The 20,650-nt window shown below is 33.5% G+C and overlaps 1 protein-coding gene across 1 annotated transcript in view; it reads right to left on the reverse strand.

The window, feature by feature from the left end:
• The window catches only part of LOC114333515 (juvenile hormone esterase), an 87,647-nt gene that overhangs the window by 30,118 nt on the left and 36,879 nt on the right, over positions 1-20,650 (reverse strand). The window contains exons 8-9 of the mRNA XM_050643803.1: positions 4,724-4,893; positions 324-456 (exon numbers count right to left, since the gene is read on the reverse strand). Coding sequence (XP_050499760.1) covers positions 324-456; positions 4,724-4,893 — 303 coding nt within the window. The remainder of the gene's footprint in view (positions 1-323; positions 457-4,723; positions 4,894-20,650) is intronic.

Here is a 20,650-nt window from a genome sequence, read left to right on the forward strand (position 1 = left end):
AAATCGACCTTGGTTCTCAAAATTCCACGAGAAAATGGCTGTTGATTGGACTATATATGAAAGTGTGTCAAAAAGAGTGCAAAAAAGTAAACCCCATTTAAAATACATTGTTACTTCACGAACACTTTAAACTTAAACCCTTCACGCACTGCTATCTATAATGACAGTTTTCACAAACTAAGACCTTGTACATAATATGAGGTAGAGTAGATAAATGGTTTTTTAAACATAATTATTAGTGATAACATGTGATGATATTAAGAAGATTAAGAAAAACATTGCAATCAGCAAGTGTATTATACATAATAAGTTAGTGAATTTACCTGCAATTGTAGGCCTCCATCCTGCAAAATCAGGACCGTAATAGGAAAATTCGTAAAAATAGACTTCACTGTACTCCGACTGAAGAAGGGCGTGTTGCATAATACCTCTAGCGAAAGACGTGTCACTGAAGAACTAAAAATATATTTGGTAGAAGGTGTGTTAAATCTCTTGTATATGGAAGATATAATGTTGTCAGGATAAACAATATTAATGTTGAGTTTTAAACATTTATTCCTTAATAAATCTGAGCATCAAAGTTCTGTCATAATCAAGTGACAAGCCCACGAACTTAAGTACAGTGGAACCTCGATAACTCGGATTAATCGGGACCGCGGCCGATCCGGGTTATCGAAAATCCGGGTTAGCCGGAGAATATAGTAAAAATTAATAAATAACCTCCATTACAATTACAAAAACATGAAACACATATGCACAGTACACATCTAAATTACGTATAGTTGTATAGAGTGTAGAGTTTTGTTCATTTCTTGGTAAAAAACTCAGTCATACTGTAGAGATGTACCGACACCATAATATGGTAGGTCTGGATCCTGCGTACAAAAAAAAATTGATAAATAGCAAGCTGAAAATTTGTTATTAGCTTAAGGGTGTCTAGTCGGACAAACATTAATATATGGGAACACTGGAACAGGGGAAGTTTTAACTGTGGAACAGGTTAAAAATTTGGAACGGTCAGACCACGAAAACGGCACATGTATTTTTTCCGACAGAACAGACTTAAACTCTCCGAACAGAGATTAAACTCTCATGCAAAAATCAGACTGCTATTTATCACCAAATTGGCGTTTTAATGAGTGGAACATGTAGAATATGTCAAATGACAGGAATTATGACAGGTGATAAATAGCAGTCTGATTTTTGCATGAGAGTTTAATCTCTCTTCGGAGAGTTTAAGTCTGTTCTGTCGGACAAAACAAATGTGCCATTTTCGTGTTCTGACCGTTCCAAATTTTTGACCTGTTCCACAATTAAAACTGCCCCTGTTCCAGTGTTCTCATATATCAAAGTTTATCCGACTAGACACCCTTAAGCTATTAATAAATTTTTAGCTTGCTATTAATCAACTTTTTTTTCATACGCGGGATCCAGACCTATGGTAGCATAATATCATATTATGATGCTGCAATAAATTTATTTTAAAGATTCGTCTTTATCAATCCAGCTAATGTTTCTAGTTTCTTTTCCATTGTCACTGCAACATTTTTACGTTTTGTTACCATTACGTAGACAAAGCAAACACAATCTGAAGCACGATTACATTACAGAACGGAAGTGATTAATAGGCTGTACTACACACAATACAAGAATTTTTAAATAGTCACGTCTTTTTTAAACAATGCTAAGACAGTTTGACATAAATAAAGAAAAAGGAATACAGACAGGTGTCTGTTCTTTCCGATAAGCTGAGACGGTCGCTCTGGCTGCCGCCGTGTGCATGAATCATTTTTACTATTGTACTTATGTGTTCAAATTACACAAATACACATTATCTCTGAAATATTATTTGGCCTACATACATTTTTATTTGATAAAATTGTTAAATTGTTTATTTGTTAAATTTTTGTCTGATGAAAATCGGTCCGGGTTAGCCGGACTTCCGGGTTATCGGGGGCCGACTTATCGGGGTTCCACTGTATGTGTCTTTTCACGCTAATAACCGGCAAAATAATGCAAAAGGTGGAAAATATATTGTTATGAGACAAAAAGAAATGAAACTAGTAGATGAGGGAAATTTAGCGATAAAAAGCTATAAATTTACATTCTATTTATTGTTTCCCACCTTTAGACGTATCAGGGGAGTATGTCAACTAAAACTGTCACTGTCACAGTGGTAGTTGCCAAACTCATCCAATACGTCTTAAGGTGGGAAACAATAAATATGATGCAAATTTATAAGTTTCTATAGCTAAATTTCTCAGCTCTACTAGCTTCATTTCTTTTTATCTCACAACTTAGTATTTTTTCCATCTTTTGCGTTATTTTGCCTGTTATTAGCGCGCTCATCACTGTATAACCAAGCATCTCAACTAAACCTATAATAAACTAAATATATGTAACGCTATACAGTGACGAGCGCGCTAATAACCGACAAAATAACGCAAAATATGAAAAACATATTAAATTGTGAGATAAAAAGAAATGGAATTAGTGGAGGTTGGTAATTTAGCAATAAATACCTATAAATTTACATTCTTTTTATTGTTTTCCACCTTGAGACCTATCAAAGGAGTATGTCAACTGTCACTGTTACAGTAGTTACAGTGGCAGTTGCCAAACTCGTCCGATACGTCTAAAGGTGAAAAACAATAAAGAGAATATAAATTTATAGGTTTTTATCGCCAAATTTCACACCCCCACTCTCTTTTTGCTTCGAAATATATTATGTTTTCCACATTTTGCGTTATTTTACCGGTTATTAGCACGCTCATCACTGTAAGTATACAACAAAATCTATACTTTATTAAGGCCTACAATGTCTCTTTACAATAGAGAGATTTTGCACCTCTTAAAATAACCGCTGATTTTGGCTCCGCTATGGTTAACTTTATTAAGTATAACGATTACGGGAACGTTAAAAAGCAGAGTTTTTGCAGCCTGTTAAGTAGGTTTTTCGTGTCATCGTTATCGTTATTTAAACATAACCTCACTTCACAACGTTATTGTTATTTTAAGCATATACTTGAATAGTTTTTGATATTTTAATTTATAGGTAATCAAAATTAGAATCTATGTAAATGTAATTTTACTGATTTTTTTTTACATTCTGGCAACAAAGCAATTTAACCATTACTATAACGATAACGATAAGCACTACTTTAAACCTCCGTAAATTACGGAATCCCTTATGTTTAATAACGATAACGAAATTGCAAAATAAGAGGTGCAAAATCTCTCTAATGTGAAATTTTCCCTCTGTTAACTCTTCTTTCCCGTTAATAAAATAACATATCGAAAATACAGAATGATCTTATTATTTAAAGATTTTAGTAATTTTTGACCTTTGGAGGAGCTGGGAATACCGAGGAAACTATTAGAGATAATTAAAAGTACGTACAGTAGAGTGGTGGGAAAAGTACAAATGGGAGGTAGCAGATCACTAGAATTTAGGATGAACAAGGGAATAAAACAGGGAGATAGCCTAAGCCCACTCCTATTCGTCATAATTATGGATCAATTATTTAAAAATGTGAAAATAAGGACTAATCAATTAAAAACAATAATAGGCTACACACACCTAACACCAGTTATGATAGAAGGATTACTGTATGCGGACGACGTCGTTCTCATAGCAGACAACCCGAGAAAGATGCAACGACTAATTGATGTATGGACTGAGGAAATAGAGAAAATGAAATTAGAAATAAACATCAGCAAATGCAAGACGATGAAAATAGGTCAGCAGGAGCACGAGATTGGAGGTGAAACACGAGTGTTCTGTAGAGGACAAGAATTGGAGAGGGTGACGGCCTACGAGTACCTGGGAACGATAATATCAAATGACGGAAAGCTAGACCTAGAAATTGCAAATAGGACAAAGAAAGCTACGAAAATATACTATGCGATTAATAATACGATACTGGGAAAACGGGAAATCAGCCAGGAAACAAAAATACATGTATATAATACAATCACAGCACCAACTCTTCTATATGCAAGCGAGACATGGGTCACAAATAAGAGACATGAAAGTGCCATAAATTCAGCAGAAATGAAGCATCTGAGAAAAATAGCTGGAAAGACGAAGATGGACAGGGAAAGGAACGAAAACATCAGAAACGTGTTAAGCCAGGAACCAATAGAAAAAAAAATTGAAAAAAGAAAACTGAATTGGTTTGGACATATAACTAGGATGAAAGAGAACAGACTAGTAAAGAAGGTGACAGATGCCAAAAGACAGGGGAAAAGAAGAAGGGGCAGACCTAGAAAGGGGTGGATGGAGCAAATCGAGGAAATCGGGACAAAGAGAGGGAAAACAGTGCAACAGATGAAGGAAATGGCAGGAGACCGGAAGGCGTGGAAGAAATGGGTAAAAGATGGATAGGTGATACCAAAGTCCGACGCTCTTATAGGGCATAAGGACAACGAGAAGAAGAAGAAGAAGTAATTTTTGACTTTAATAGCTTGGCAAGAGCAAATATTATCCTTACAATTTTATATAGGCAAGTGACACATTTTTAGTCAGCACATACACTTGCTCATATGAGATTATATTTACAATGTAAATTTAGTATGTAGATTATATTTAGTATATAAGACAAAAACTATGTAATTGTGATTTCTTTTAGTTAAAATACAAAATAATATATAATATTCGTAAAATTATTTCAATGTAAAAATAAAAAATCTAGTAAACTAAACTGCTTTCAATTCAGCTTACCTTAACGGCTCTTCCAAAATTATCTTGGATCAGTCCATCTACGTAAACCTTTCTAATAGCGTTACCAACTTCTTCTCTAAGAGTTTGATCAGTCAGGTGCATGTCATCGTTTACAAATTTCGTTACGTTGTTGTCGTATGTTTCCAGAAGTGCTTTAAAACTAGTAGCGTCTTAAAATCAAAAAGAGTTAGAATAATTTCTCAATTAGGTAAATATTAAAATATATGTAACCGCTTTGAAGACATTTTGGATAAGTCAGTTAAACAAAATATTTTCCACTAACCCCTTCTCTACTTTTATGAAAGAGAACCAACATAGAAGAATCAACGATTCTTGAAATCAAGACGCAGTTAAATAACTAACCAGAAACAAATTTTTCGGAATACATAATCTCCCAGCTGAATTATATAAAGAAGGTAGCCACGATACTATAATAGCACTACAGCAGCTCTCAGAAGAAATATGAGATATCTTTGATTGCTCTAACCACAGAGGAATTACACTTCTAAATTCAGTATGTAATAGCTATTTGTATAACAAGGGAGGAAAGTGGTACTTTTCCTCCCGAGAATGAAGTTTACTGCCCGACGGGTTAGCGGAGGGCAGTAATCATTCAAGGGAGGAAAAGGCACTTTTCTCCCATGTTATACATATGGTTTTTCCACCTTCCTCAAATAACAAGTCATTTTTTAATTTTTACTTAATTTATGTATGTAACTAACCAACAAAATTTATTAAAACTAAAACTAACAAGTAGGTACAATATAACTGTCAACTGTCAAATATAAGTTAAATTATTAATGTAAACATTGTTAAATCAAAATAAAGATTTACTGTTTTTTACCATTCTGCAAAATACAAATTCTGCAAATTCTGTTTTATAAATAAACGTTAAAATGTATAGATATTTACGTAATAGAAAATAGATATTGTACCGGGTGTCCCAATAAGAATGGCTCTCGGCCATATCTCAGGAACCGTTTATAGTTGAGCTTTGAAATAAAAAATTTTATAACAAAAGTTGCCTCAGGAAAAGCCTGGAAATTATTTTCATAATTGTGGGTCCACCGCTAGAGGGCGTAATTGAATATCAAAAATAAAAAAATCTAAATTTTACAAAATTTTCCTAATGAAAGGGCACTGGAAATCCGATTATTGTATTCTTTATCAAATTCTGCGCATATTTGATTTAACAAGTTTAACTCTACCTTTGCAAATAAGAGGTGGGGGTGAGTAGGAACCTTGTTATGAAAAAATGGCTGTAAGTCCGGTTCTGCTAAATCAAATTTTGAAAACTGGGTCTTGTTGAAGACAGATCTTTTTCTTCAATGTAAGCGTGATAATTTTGAACCATCCTAGTAAGTAATAAGCCAGCTGGGAGGCGTTATTTAATTTTTTTCAGAAATCTAGTTTCCTTTGGAAAATATTAAATACGAGTATGCATTTTTAATCATACTTTATAAAATTAGATTAAATTAGCAACAGAATAGCGAAAACCGCATGTCGATACCTTTTCTCTATCTCAAGATATCTCGAGAAACGTGTAAATTTTATACATAACTGTTACTATCACCGGTAAACTAAGTTAATGAAAAGTAGTGTGCTGTGGAAAAAAACAAAATAACATTTTCCAGATGTCAACGTATAAAAATATAATTAATTAAAACAACAATATAAAGAGAAACAATACTATTAAAATTAAATAAATATAACACAGAACAAAAACAACTACTTAGTGACGACCTAAATATTCAAATTGTTGCCCATCATACACTACTCTAGAATACATTATCCAGAGAACACTAAACGCCATTCAAAGCATATCGGGAGCAGAAATTGAGACTGCTGTTCAATCTACTCTTGAAAGACTAAATGTTTGCAACGAAAATGATGGGCAAAAATTTGAACGTTTATGTCATCACTAAATAGTTGTTTTTATTTCTTTGTAATAGGGCTTTTCAACGCTTCTCATTTGTTTCGAGCCTCTGTCATATGCCGTATAATCCGTGTATAATATTAATATACGAGATATGAACGAGGCTCGAAACAAATGAGAAGCGTTGAAGAGACCTTTCTAAGAGACTAAACCTTTCTAATAGCGTTACCAACTTCTTCTCTAAGAGTTTGATCAGTCAGGTGCATGTCATCGTTTACAAATTTCGTTACGTTGTTGTCGTATGTTTCCAGAAGTGCTTTAAAACTAGTAGCGTCTTAAAATCAAAAAGAGTTAGAATAATTTCTCAATTAGGTAAATATTAAAATATATGTAACCGCTTTGAAGACATTTTGGATAAGTCAGTTAAACAAAATATTTTCCACTAACCCCTTCTCTACTTTTATGAAAGAGAACCAACATAGAAGAATCAACGATTCTTGAAATCAAGACGCAGTTAAATAACTAACCAGAAACAAATTTTTCGGAATACATAATCTCCCAGCTGAATTATATAAAGAAGGTAGCCACGATACTATAATAGCACTACAGCAGCTCTCAGAAGAAATATGAGATATCTTTGATTGCTCTAACCACAGAGGAATTACACTTCTAAATTCAGTATGTAATAGCTATTTGTATAACAAGGGAGGAAAGTGGTACTTTTCCTCCCGAGAATGAAGTTTACTGCCCGACGGGTTAGCGGAGGGCAGTAATCATTCAAGGGAGGAAAAGGCACTTTTCTCCCATGTTATACATATGGTTTTTCCACCTTCCTCAAATAACAAGTCATTTTTTAATTTTTACTTAATTTATGTATGTAACTAACCAACAAAATTTATTAAAACTAAAACTAACAAGTAGGTACAATATAACTGTCAACTGTCAAATATAAGTTAAATTATTAATGTAAACATTGTTAAATCAAAATAAAGATTTACTGTTTTTTACCATTCTGCAAAATACAAATTCTGCAAATTCTGTTTTATAAATAAACGTTAAAATGTATAGATATTTACGTAATAGAAAATAGATATTGTACCGGGTGTCCCAATAAGAATGGCTCTCGGCCATATCTCAGGAACCGTTTATAGTTGAGCTTTGAAATAAAAAATTTTATAACAAAAGTTGCCTCAGGAAAAGCCTGGAAATTATTTTCATAATTGTGGGTCCACCGCTAGAGGGCGTAATTGAATATCAAAAATAAAAAAATCTAAATTTTACAAAATTTTCCTAATGAAAGGGCACTGGAAATCCGATTATTGTATTCTTTATCAAATTCTGCGCATATTTGATTTAACAAGTTTAACTCTACCTTTGCAAATAAGAGGTGGGGGTGAGTAGGAACCTTGTTATGAAAAAATGGCTGTAAGTCCGGTTCTGCTAAATCAAATTTTGAAAACTGGGTCTTGTTGAAGACAGATCTTTTTCTTCAATGTAAGCGTGATAATTTTGAACCATCCTAGTAAGTAATAAGCCAGCTGGGAGGCGTTATTTAATTTTTTTCAGAAATCTAGTTTCCTTTGGAAAATATTAAATACGAGTATGCATTTTTAATCATACTTTATAAAATTAGATTAAATTAGCAACAGAATAGCGAAAACCGCATGTCGATACCTTTTCTCTATCTCAAGATATCTCGAGAAACGTGTAAATTTTATACATAACTGTTACTATCACCGGTAAACTAAGTTAATGAAAAGTAGTGTGCTGTGGAAAAAAACAAAATAACATTTTCCAGATGTCAACGTATAAAAATATAATTAATTAAAACAACAATATAAAGAGAAACAATACTATTAAAATTAAATAAATATAACACAGAACAAAAACAACTACTTAGTGACGACCTAAATATTCAAATTGTTGCCCATCATACACTACTCTAGAATACATTATCCAGAGAACACTAAACGCCATTCAAAGCATATCGGGAGCAGAAATTGAGACTGCTGTTCAATCTACTCTTGAAAGACTAAATGTTTGCAACGAAAATGATGGGCAAAAATTTGAACGTTTATGTCATCACTAAATAGTTGTTTTTATTTCTTTGTAATAGGGCTTTTCAACGCTTCTCATTTGTTTCGAGCCTCTGTCATATGCCGTATAATCCGTGTATAATATTAATATACGAGATATGAACGAGGCTCGAAACAAATGAGAAGCGTTGAAGAGACCTAATATACGTTGACAGCTGGAAAATGTTTCTTTGTTGTTTCCATAGCACACTACTTTTAATGAATTTCGTTTGCCGGTGACAGTAAAAGTTATGGTTTTAAATTTACACGTTTTGTAAGATATCTCGAGATAGAAAAAAGGTATTAACATGCGGTTTTCGCTATTCCGTTGCTAATTTTGTCTAATTTTGTAATATGGTATTAAAAATGCACATTTGTATTTAATATTTTTCAAGGAACACTAGATTTCTGAAAAAAATTAAATAACGCCTTCTAGCTGGCATATTACTCAGTAAGTTGGTTCGAAATCATAACTTTTACATTGACGAAAAAGATCTGTCTTCAACAAGACCAAGTTTGCAAAATTTGATTAAGCAGAACCGGATTCACAGCCATTTTTTCATAACAAGGTTCCCACTCACCCCCACCTCTTATTTGCAAAGGTAGTGACCGAAAAGATTGCAAAACTTAGACAAAAAACACTGGAATATTATTCTTACCACATACCTATTTATAGACTACAAGGCACCCTATGACTCTGAAAATAGAAGCGAAATGTTCACACCAATGAAACAACTTAGTACCAAATTAGTTGTTAAATCTAACAAACTAACAATTTAAAAAGTTGAATGTAGGGTACCAGTTGAATATAGAGAGACCAGTGGAACTGTCTGAACCTTTTAAAACAAAGAACAGGCTTCGCAAGGAAGACCATCTCTTTTATGGCTCCAGAAATAGTACCTAATGTGTGTGTCACAAATTACAATCACTGGTTCAATATTAAAACAAATCAGTGCAAACATTTGCCTATGTTAATGATATCAGTATTGCTGGTAGAACGGAAAACGCTATGCGGGAGGCATCTAAACATTCCGTATATGTATTTGGCACCTAGGAGCTTTCTATTGGTTCCTTACGGCACGCGGCCATATTTCAACCAATAGGCGGCGAGGTTCCATTCACGTATATGGAATGTTATTCGGTGCGAAATTTATATACGGAAAATTAAATATTCGTAGACGGAAAAAAATAACTTTTTATTAGAGGCGATTAAAAGGAGATTGATTTTAAAATACTTAAATGTAATATTAAATAAAAATAAAACAATAATTATTATAGTATTTGGAATGTTATTTGGTGCGAAATTCATATGCGTAATGTTTTCATAGACTAAAAAGACTACTTTTTATTAAGTCAGTTAAAGAAGACTGATTTTAAAATATTTTGTTAATGTATTATTAAAGAAATAAAACAATTATTACCTATTCGCAGTGTGCAAGTACTTGGAAGGGAAACGAGAAACGATCGTGCGCGAGTCGTGGAGAAATATTGCAACTATCTTAAATAATTCATATTGTCAATTGAAATTGTCAAATTGACGTATATTTCATACTTTCTGCCATTGAAGCAGAAAAATTATATATTGCTCCAGAATATTGATATGATATGCAATTATTATATAAAGGTAAATTTAATTAATTGTATTTTGGTTGCAGTACTGCATTTTAATAACTAATTTTATTTACTACATATAATTGTTTACGTTTGCATAACATAACCTGCATCTTATTTTTTCTTCTTATTATTTTTTTGGACTATGGCCTTGACAATTATCCAGCAACCAGGACTAATATAATTGGCCAATATAATTAAAAGTGCGAATAAAAGTACAGCGCGTAGAAATAGAGGTCGCTTTGCCGAACTTGCACGGTCCCAATATGGAATGTTATTTGGTGCGAAATAATGCGAATGATATAGATTTGAGAGAAATTATTTCTTTATTTGACTAAGGTCTCGCTTTCGCAGAATTTTTAATGACTTGCACGTGTTGTTTAGTATATTTAGATATTTTCGGCTATTCAATTCTGTTGAAGTTTAGGGCTGTGTGCTACCAGACGAAAATAGTCGTCTTCTTTTATCTACGACGTACGAACATTTAACATTCCGTATATGAATTTCGCACCAAATAATATTCCATATTCTATAATTGTTTTATTTTTACTTAATAATACATTAACAAGTATTTTAAAATTAATCTCCTTTTAATCGACTGTAATAAAAAGTTGTCTTTTTCCGTCTACGAACATTTAACATTCCGTATATGAATTTCGCACCGAATAACATTCCGTATACGTGAATGGCACCTCGCCGCCTATTGGTTGAAATATGGCTGCGTGCCGCAAGGAACCATAGAAAACTCTTAGGTGCCAAATACATATACGGAATGTGTAGATGCATACGGGAGGCGTGTGTAATACTAAAAGAAACGGCTGCAAAAATGAGCTTAATAATAAACATCAACAACACGAAGTACATGAAAATAAACGAAGTATATAAAAATAAGCACACAAATACAAGCAATAACAAATCCTTCGACCACTTGTTATAGAAAACTTAGGCCAATTAAGAGCGCTCATCGCTACTGAAAATAACACTTCCGCAGAATTTGCATGGCCAATAGATGCTATTTCGGACTCAATCTCCTTAAATCCTCACCTCAAGAAATACAAAGATAAAACTCTTCTTCTTCGAGTGCTATGTCCGTTTATCGAACGTTAGCGATCATGTTGGCTATCATAACTTTATTCACAGCAGATCTGAAGAGCGATTCCGAAGTGTGACCAAACCATTGCCTCAAATTTCTTAACCAAGATGTTCTTCTTCTTCCTCGACTTCTTCTGCCTAATATTTTACCCTGCATAATTAGATGTAGAATGCTATATTTTTCCGGATGTCTACAAACATGCGCAAAATACTCGAGTTTTCTAGACTTTATCATTTTTACCAGTTCTCTGCCTTTCTTCATCCTGCTCAGAATAATATCATTACGCACCCTGTCCATCCAGCTTACTCTCAGCGTTCTTCGATAGCACCATAATTCAAAGGATTCAACCATCTTAAGCATTTTTCCTGTTAAGGTCCATGACACAACTCCGTAGAGAAGAACGGAAAACACGTAACACTTTAAAATTCTTGTCCTAAGACTAAAATTTATGTTATGACCGCATAGAATTTTCTTGTAACGGAAAAATGCTGATTTGGCTTGAGCAATGCTGCAACGTATTTCGGTGGATGGATCCCAATTATCAGTGATTCTGCTTCCCAAGTATGTTATAGCTTCAAATCTCTTAAGTTGTACATCATTAACGTGAATTCCAGCATAGATGACATTATCCTTACTGACGACCATATATTTTGTTTTTTTGATGTTAAGGTGGAGACCATAATTACTGCACTGTGCTACCACAGAATCCAATAGATATTGTAATTCGGTATCACTACTGGCAATCAGTACAGTGTCGTCTGCATATCGGAGATTATTTATCAGTTTCCAGTTTATCACAACTCCACCTTGTGTAGTTCTGAGTGCCTCTTCAAATATCATTTCTGAATAAATGTTAAAAATTAATGGTGAAAGAATACATCCCTGTCTTACTCCACGTTGAATTTGAATCTCTTCTGTGTGATCACCGTCTACTCTAACTGTGGCTTTTTGATTCCAGTACAAGTTAGCAATGATTTTAAATCTTTATCGTCAATATTAGTTGACCTTAGAACATCTAACATCTTAGTATGTGATACTGTATAAGATAAAACTACAATACAATAATACATCCAGTTCTAAAATGGCCCAGAAACCTATTATATCTATAATGGTTATAGACTCTTACAAAAAGTAATGAAAACATGTTGTAATGCCTCGAAAAAAAAAACGTACTAATACGATACACCTTCGAACTTTATAGAATACATCATCAACCAGATATCGTAAAATATACTAAGATAAGACCTCTAATATGTATATGGCATGTAATGCTGATGAAACAAACTAACCCAGCTAGAAAAATGCTCCTTGATAGACCCATCGGTCAGAGAAGAAGATTAAAACCCAGAACAAGGTTCCTTGATAAACTTCGATGAATACGTGAGAAATATAGAAATACGTGCTTGGAAAGAGACGGCTGGAGAGAAATTCTTAAGGAGGCTAGGATCAGCACAGGGTTGTAAAGCCAGATTGAAGATGATGATGATGGTTTTTATTTTTGTAACAATCAATTTCTTATAAGAGGCATTGCATAGCATAACAAAAAAGAGACTCTTTGGGACATCTAGCCTTTTAATAGTTTCACTTTAGTTAGGTATCATCCTAGTTATATTTACGTGAAAAGACCCCGCAACACTCCTTATGTAAAAGTGGTCACGGTCAAATTTAACGAAAGTTTGGTCAATGATACTTCTCGACGTGTAGATTAAAAAAAGTCCATGGGACATGGGACCATTGGATTCAAGTGCTCGGTTTACGTTAAATGCACTAATTCACGGTCAAGTAAACGAAAATATTTATTATTGGAAGAAGAGAGACTCATTTTCTTCATGTATACTTGCGTCTTGTATATGAATTCGTGGTCAAAAATAGATGCATCGTATTTTAGTGTTCAGGAAACCTCCGAAAATTCCTCAGAAAACTAAAGAAGTGCGATATAAAATGTGCTATCTATCTATCTATCTAATCAGCCCTAAACATCCATCCTTGGATATAGGCCTCCTCTTCCTTCTTCCATGCCTCTCTATCTTGGGCAATTTGCATCCATTTTGACCCAGTGTGTTTCTTCAGGTCATCTGACCATCGCATCTGTGGCCTTCCCCTTTTTCGTTTGTGGTTCCATGGTCTCCAATGTATTATCATCTTAGTCCATCTTTCATCCTTCTGCCGTAGGGTATGTCCGGCGAACTTCCATTTAAGCTTTGCTACTTGGGTAGAGACGTCTTTCACTTTTGTTTTGTTACGGATCCATTCGTTTCTTTTCCTGTCTGATAATTTAATGTTCAGCATTTGGTGTTCAGCATAAAATGTGCTACTAGAGCGATATAAGAATTATCATGTTTTCATGAATACTTTACAGTTATGCAATACCAGCAAAATTGCAGTTCCGCCTTATCTTTAGAATACTACTGAACAGTGGCCGATCTAGGGGAGGAATGAGGGAATTGCTCCCATAACACGGTCTAGAACTAAAGAAAACTTTGTCGAAACATAAAAAATACATTAGCTGACATGAAACTTTTCCCGCACATCAGATATAAGAGAAGTAGAGAACCTGGACTTGATCTCAATACGAAGAAAACAAAGTACCTGGTAGTTAGTAAACGCTAAATATTAATTACAATTGTTTATGAAAAAATCGGGTTTAAGTCATCTTTGACTATGTGTACGATAAGATTTTGCTGATTTCGGTTAGATGCATCATATGTCATGTTAACTAACGACCTATCAGGATACTTAACATTGGGTTGAAGTTTAGCAAAGCCTAAAAACCATAACACATTGGCTATATGAGCACAAGTACCAACAGTTCTCGCACCAGATTGACAGGTCCAGAATTACCCGCTAATCGGTTCTTCTGCAGGCTCATCTTCATCAACCGTGTAGGAAATGAAAATTTGATGTTTTGTAGCTTGCCGAAATCTAGAAAATATTCGAACTCTTATGAATCCTGGCTCATCCATATTCTCATCAATTTGAAACTCTTCGTCATTGTCTCTATAATTATTGTATCTTGAATGGAATACGGTGTCAGTTTAATCTTATCTCAATGGTAAGGTATTTTAGGTACTCTAAGTCGAAAACGGGAAAGTTGGCAAAATCATGATTATGAAGCCTTGCCCATTGACCATGTCGTCTAATTAGATTATCAGTCTTAACTTTAGCTGGTACAACGGGGGAATATTGGGAATTAATATCCTCTGTAATAATTGTTGAGCATCTTCAGCTGTAACACCTGTATTGTACAATATATTGTATTAAGTTCATCATCACTGGCTGTAGAACCCCTGGTGGACCTCGGCCTGTTCTAGAATCAGTTCCACTCCTTACTATCCTGCGCCTTGATTTTTCAATTTCGTACTCTTAACACCCGTAACTCGTCTTCCAACTGTTACTTAAATCGTACTCTGGGCCTACGTATTTTCCTCAGACCATCCGGTCTTTGGTTATAAATGTGTTTTAACGGCTCCATATCGTTCATTCTCGTTAAATTAAGTACCATTTTTTCTTTAATTCTGGAGCATATTACGGGTAAAATTACCCCATTCCCCCCTAGATCCGCCACCGTCCAGTGGTATTCTAAAGATAAGGCGGAACTGCAGCTTTGCTCGTACTGCATAACTGTAAAGCATTCATGAAAACATGATAATTCTTATATCGCTCTAGTAGCACATTTTATATCGCACTTCTTTAGTTTTCTGAGAAATTTTCGGAGGTTTTCTGAAGACTAAAATAAAATTTTTATTAAAATACAAATTTTTGACTACGAATTCATAATATACAACACGCAAGTATGCATGAATAAAACGAGTCTATCTTCTTACAATAATAAATATTTTTGTCCCTTGACCGTGAATCAGTGCACTTAACGTAAACCGAGCACTCGAATCCAATAACTTAAGAAGGCTGTAACTCGAGAATAGTAGTTATTCAGACCCAGGTCCCATGAAATTTTTTAATCTACACATCAGAGGAAGTATCATTGACCAAACTTTCGTTAAATTTGCCACTTTTCCATAAGGAGTGTTGCGGGGTCCTTTCCTTTAATTATTTTCCATTCTAAAATCGACGGTGGGTAGGGCAAGTGGTCCACATTCATGAGAACAGAATCCCCAGAAAATTGCTAAGTGCAAGAATGCAAGGAAAAAGGCCTTTTGGAAGACCAAAAAAGAGATAGGATTACGAAGTAGATGAGGATGCCAAAAACCTCCTAAAAAGGCGTTCATAGAAAAGAACAGCAGTAAATCGAGATGATTAGAAAAGCTTGCTGAAGGAGGCCAAGGCCCGGTTTGGGCTGTAGTGCCATTGGATAGATGCACTAAAAAAATCGACTAATAGTTCAGGAACCGAAGCATTTCACCTCGCAATTTTTACAGAAAGGATCGATTTGCTTGAAAATTTGAGAATAAGTAGTGGATAGTTCAAGGATCAAAATCTATATGATGCCGAAAGGCGCTTTTACCATGGAGGCGGTTGCCACCCCATCTTAGGGATGGAAATTTTTTATTATATTTTGACTGCAGAAGTTGATAAAAATATTCATTCTAAGCAAAAAATGTTTTATACATTTTTTTGATAAAATTATTACTTTTCGATTTATAAGCTATCAAAATTGTGAGTTTTATACAGAAAAAATCAATGTTTTTCGCTAGATACTCATTTACCATTCACTCAATTTTTGCCGTAGAAAAAAATTTTTTAAACCAAGTTCTAGGGAATTAAATAACCTACAATTTTATATTAAAACATTTTTTCGTATCTCTGACGCTAATCTTTATATTCTGAAGAAAATGGCATTTTTTAACAAGCTACAAAAATTCGTTATTCGCTTTTAGCTCCTGTTTTTTAAAAACTAATCATTATAAGCCAGTCAAACTTCTAAAATCTATTAATAATACATAAATAAATTAGAATGAATAAGGCCAATCACTAAAAGCAAAGCTAACTTACATTATTATGCTTCCAATTGGATTTCTTCTTTTTTTCAAAAATATATATTGATTTTTTAACCGTAACCTTTTTAATTTTTATCTTATAAAGTTTGGTAAAAAATAATTTTGTAGGTTTTTACAAGATCTATAAGACTATCAATATTAAATCCTTTTAAAATCCTCAGTCGCAAAAAGTGGTGACTTTGTAAAAGTTGGTAAAGGTGATTTTTGCATGTTATTACAAGATTTAATTGTCAATAGCTCACTCAATTTTTACCGTAGAACAAATTTTTTCAAACCAGGTTATTGGGAATTAAATAAGCTACAGTTTCATATTTAAATATTTTTACCCGTGTTGAGCTGCCCCCCCCCCCCACTTGCAAAAATCAAAAAACAAATAGCCCTGATTTATGAGCTATTTATGAGCTCTCATATTCCGCAAACTAAAAATTTTGAGCTCGTTCCACTGAGCAGGAATTTGATACTTAAAAATAGGAATATTGAATCGGTTTTTGCGGCAGAATTACGAGCTATTTATGAGCTCTTGAAATTATATAGTTTAGATTTTTGAGCTCATCCCCTTCACCCCCAAACAACCCTTTAATTGATTTAACTTAAGAGAAAAATGCTGAGAAAACTTAAAATATATCGTATTGCGGATATAATTCCTATAGCTTATATACTCTAAGAATAAACTATTAAATCACGTGCATTTCGATTATTGAGCTACAACCCCTTCGCAAGAAAACCACCCTATCTTCCCGGCTTAAGAGAAAGTTGTACTTAAAATGCATTCAACTAATTATTTGGCGACTACATATCATTGAATAATTTATAAGCTTTCAAATTACGCGCATTTGGATCAGTAAATTGCAATTTATTTTGTATAGTGCAGTCACTGAAGGTAAAAATCAACGATTACCTTCAATTTCGGTGAACCTTCATCGATTTTCACGAAAATTGATCAGTGGTTAGAGGATACGTCAAGAAACAAAGGTGACATGGTACCACCTTGCGCCTTTACCCTGAGGGTGGATACCGCCCCTTCTCGGGGGTGAAAATTATTTTATTAAAAATAACTGCACAAATCAATAAAAGAACAAATTAAAAGCAAAATGTATTATATAAAGTTAATAAAATAAGTCAATACTTTTTAAGTTATTAAAGATCAAAGATTTTAATTATTCGTGAAAAAAATGCATGTTATGAAGCGGTTTTTCGTAAATCACTGAAAAACTGTAAGTTTTTACAAAAAAGTTAATAGTAGTTTAATTCGTATAGCTTATATTCTAAGAATAAACTCTTAAATCACGCGCCTTTCGATTATAGAGCTACAACCCCTTCGCAAAAAAACCATCCCATATTCCCGGCTTAAGAGAGTTGTACTTAAAATAATTTAAATAAATTATTTGGCGACTAGATATCGTTTAATAATTTATGAGCTCGTAAAATATACGCATCTCAATTATTGAATTGCCATTTTCTTTCTATAGTGCAGTCACTGAAGGCAAAAATCCACTATGACCTTCGATTTCGGTAAATCTCCATTCATTTTCACGAAAATTGGTGAGCGGATTTTGATGCTATCAACTTTTTCTGGAGCTCATTTTTGATAGGTATTTCTAAGTACTTTGACAAGTATTTAGTACCTAAGTGTTATAAAATGCATCTCTTTCCCGTTATTTAAGCTTGAATCCTTAGATTTGAATAGTCGCAGAAACAATATATATTTAATTACCAATAACTTACTTTAAATTAACATTAAATGGTTTTTCAAGTAAGCAATTTATTATATTTTTTATTAGCTTGAATTTTAGTGATGAACACTTTTTTGTAAAAACTCACAGTTTTTGAGTTATTTATGAAAAATCGCTTTAAAGGCCTGGCTGAAAGACTTCGGTCGATGGCCTTTTGGTACATTGTATCAATAAAGTATGTCTCTCTCTCTCTGTCGCTTTAAAGCATGCATTTTCTTTCACAAAAATTAAAATATTTGATCTTTAATAACTCAAAAAGTATTGATTTATTTTAATCACATTATATAACAAATTTTGCTTACAATTTGTCCCTCTCTCGATATGTGGGGTTATTTTTAATAAAGTAATTTTCACCCCCGAGAAGGGGTGACGTATACCCCAGGTTAAAACCCCAAGTTGTTAGTTAGTTCGTGAAAATGAATGGAGATTTACCGAAATCGAAGGTCATAGTTGATTTTTACCTTCAGTGACTGCACTATAGAAAGAAAATGGCAATTCAATAATTGAGATGCGTATATTTTGCAAGCTCATAAATTATTAAACGATATGTAGTCGCCAAATAATTAATTTAAATTATTTTAAGTACAACTCTCTTAAGCCGGGAATATGGGATGGTTTTCTTACGAAGGGGTTGTAGCTCTATAATCGAAAGGCGCGTGATTTAAGCGTTTATTCTTAGAATATAAGCTATACGAATTAAACTACTATTAACTTTTTTGTAAAAACTTACAGTTTTTCAGTGATTTACGAAAAACCGCTTCATAACATGCATTTTTTTCACGAATAATTACAATCTTTGATCTTTAATAACTTAAAAAGTATTGACTTATTTTATTAACTTTATATAATACATTTTGCTTTTAATTTGTTCTTTTATTGATTTGTGCAGTTATTTTTAATAAAATAATTTTCACCCCCGAGAAGGGGCGGTATCCACCCTCAGGGTAAAGGCGCAAGGTGGTACCATGTCACCTTTGTTTCTTGACGTATCCTCTAACCACTGATCAATTTTCGTGAAAATCGATGAAGGTTCACCGAAATTGAAGGTAATCGTTGATTTTTACCTTCAGTGACTGCACTATACAAAATAAATTGCAATTTACTGATCTAAATGCGCGTAATTTGGAAGCTTATAAATTATTCAATGATATGTAGTCGCCAAATAATTAGTTGAATGCATTTTAAGTACAACTTTCTCTTAAGCCGGGAAGATAGGGTGGTTTTCTTGCGAAGGGGTTGTAGCTCAATAACCGAAATGCACGTGATTTAATAGTTTATTCTTAGAGTATATAAGCTATAGGAATTATATCCGCAATACGATATATTTTAAGTTTTCTCAGCATTTTTCTCTTAAGTTAAATCAATTAAAGGGTTGTTTGGGGGTGAAGGGGATGAGCTCAAAAATCTAAACTATATAATTTCAAGAGCTCATAAATAGCTCGTAATTCTGCTGCAAAAACCGATTCAATATTCCTATTTTTAAGTAGTGGGGGGGGCTGACTCAGCCCCCCCCCCCCCCCCCACTAAGGTATCAAATTCCTGCTCAGTGGAACGAGCTCAAAATTTTTAGTTTGCGGAATATGAGAGCTCATAAATAGCTCATAAATCAGGGCTATTTGTTTTTTGATTTTTGCAAGTGGGGGGGGGGGGGCAGCTCAACACGGGTAATATTTTTTCGTATCTCTGATGATAATCTCTCTATTCTGAAGAAAGGGGAATTTTTTACCAAACTTCAAAAATTCGATATTTGCTTTTGACTCAATTTTTTTAAAAGTTAATCATTCTAAACCAGTTAAACTTCTAGAACCTATTAAAAATACATAAATAAAGAAGACCAAATAAGGTCAATGACTAATTTTAATCAGGGTGGTAATTAGGGGTTTGCTTTCGATCACTTTTTCGCTGAAAAATATAGGGTCTGACATTCTTTTCATTATAAGCCACTTAATTTTTGAGCTAAAGACTTTTTATATTTCTGGAGATAGATATTTTTAAATACTTCAAATTAGTTTAAACAAATTATCCTCGAAAAATGCATAGTTTTCCCGTCTTTTGACTTTGAAACTACAATATTTAGCATTTGACGAAGAAGAGCTAACATGTAATAAAGTATAGCTCGATTAATATTGGTCTTAAGAGGAAACAGTAGCGATCAACAGGTAGCAAAAACGCGTTCCAAGATTGCGGCTGTAATTTTGAATATTTTTTCGCGATATTTGGCACACGTATTCGTAATAAAATAAAGAATGGCGGTACAGAGCCCAATTTGAAAAATATATTAATATGTGGAAATTACTTTGTAATTAAATACAATATTAAAAAATCAAGCCTGTACCGCCATTAAGAAGAACAAAAAAATACACTTTCTTCAAATAAACTTTTTTATCTGATGCCTAGATTTTGTGTCATTTTGGAACTACTAATGAAATAAAAAATTTTAGTAGCTCCAAAATGACACAAAATCTAGGCATCGGATAAAAAAGTTTATTTGAAGAAAGTGTATTTTTTTGTTCTTCTTAATGGCGGTACAGGCTCATTTTTTTAATATTTTATTTAATTACAGAGTAATTTCCACGTATTAATA

This window comes from Diabrotica virgifera, chromosome 2 (genome assembly GCF_917563875.1).
Source record: "Diabrotica virgifera virgifera chromosome 2, PGI_DIABVI_V3a".
In the NCBI taxonomy this organism is placed as follows: domain Eukaryota; kingdom Metazoa; phylum Arthropoda; class Insecta; order Coleoptera; family Chrysomelidae; genus Diabrotica; species Diabrotica virgifera.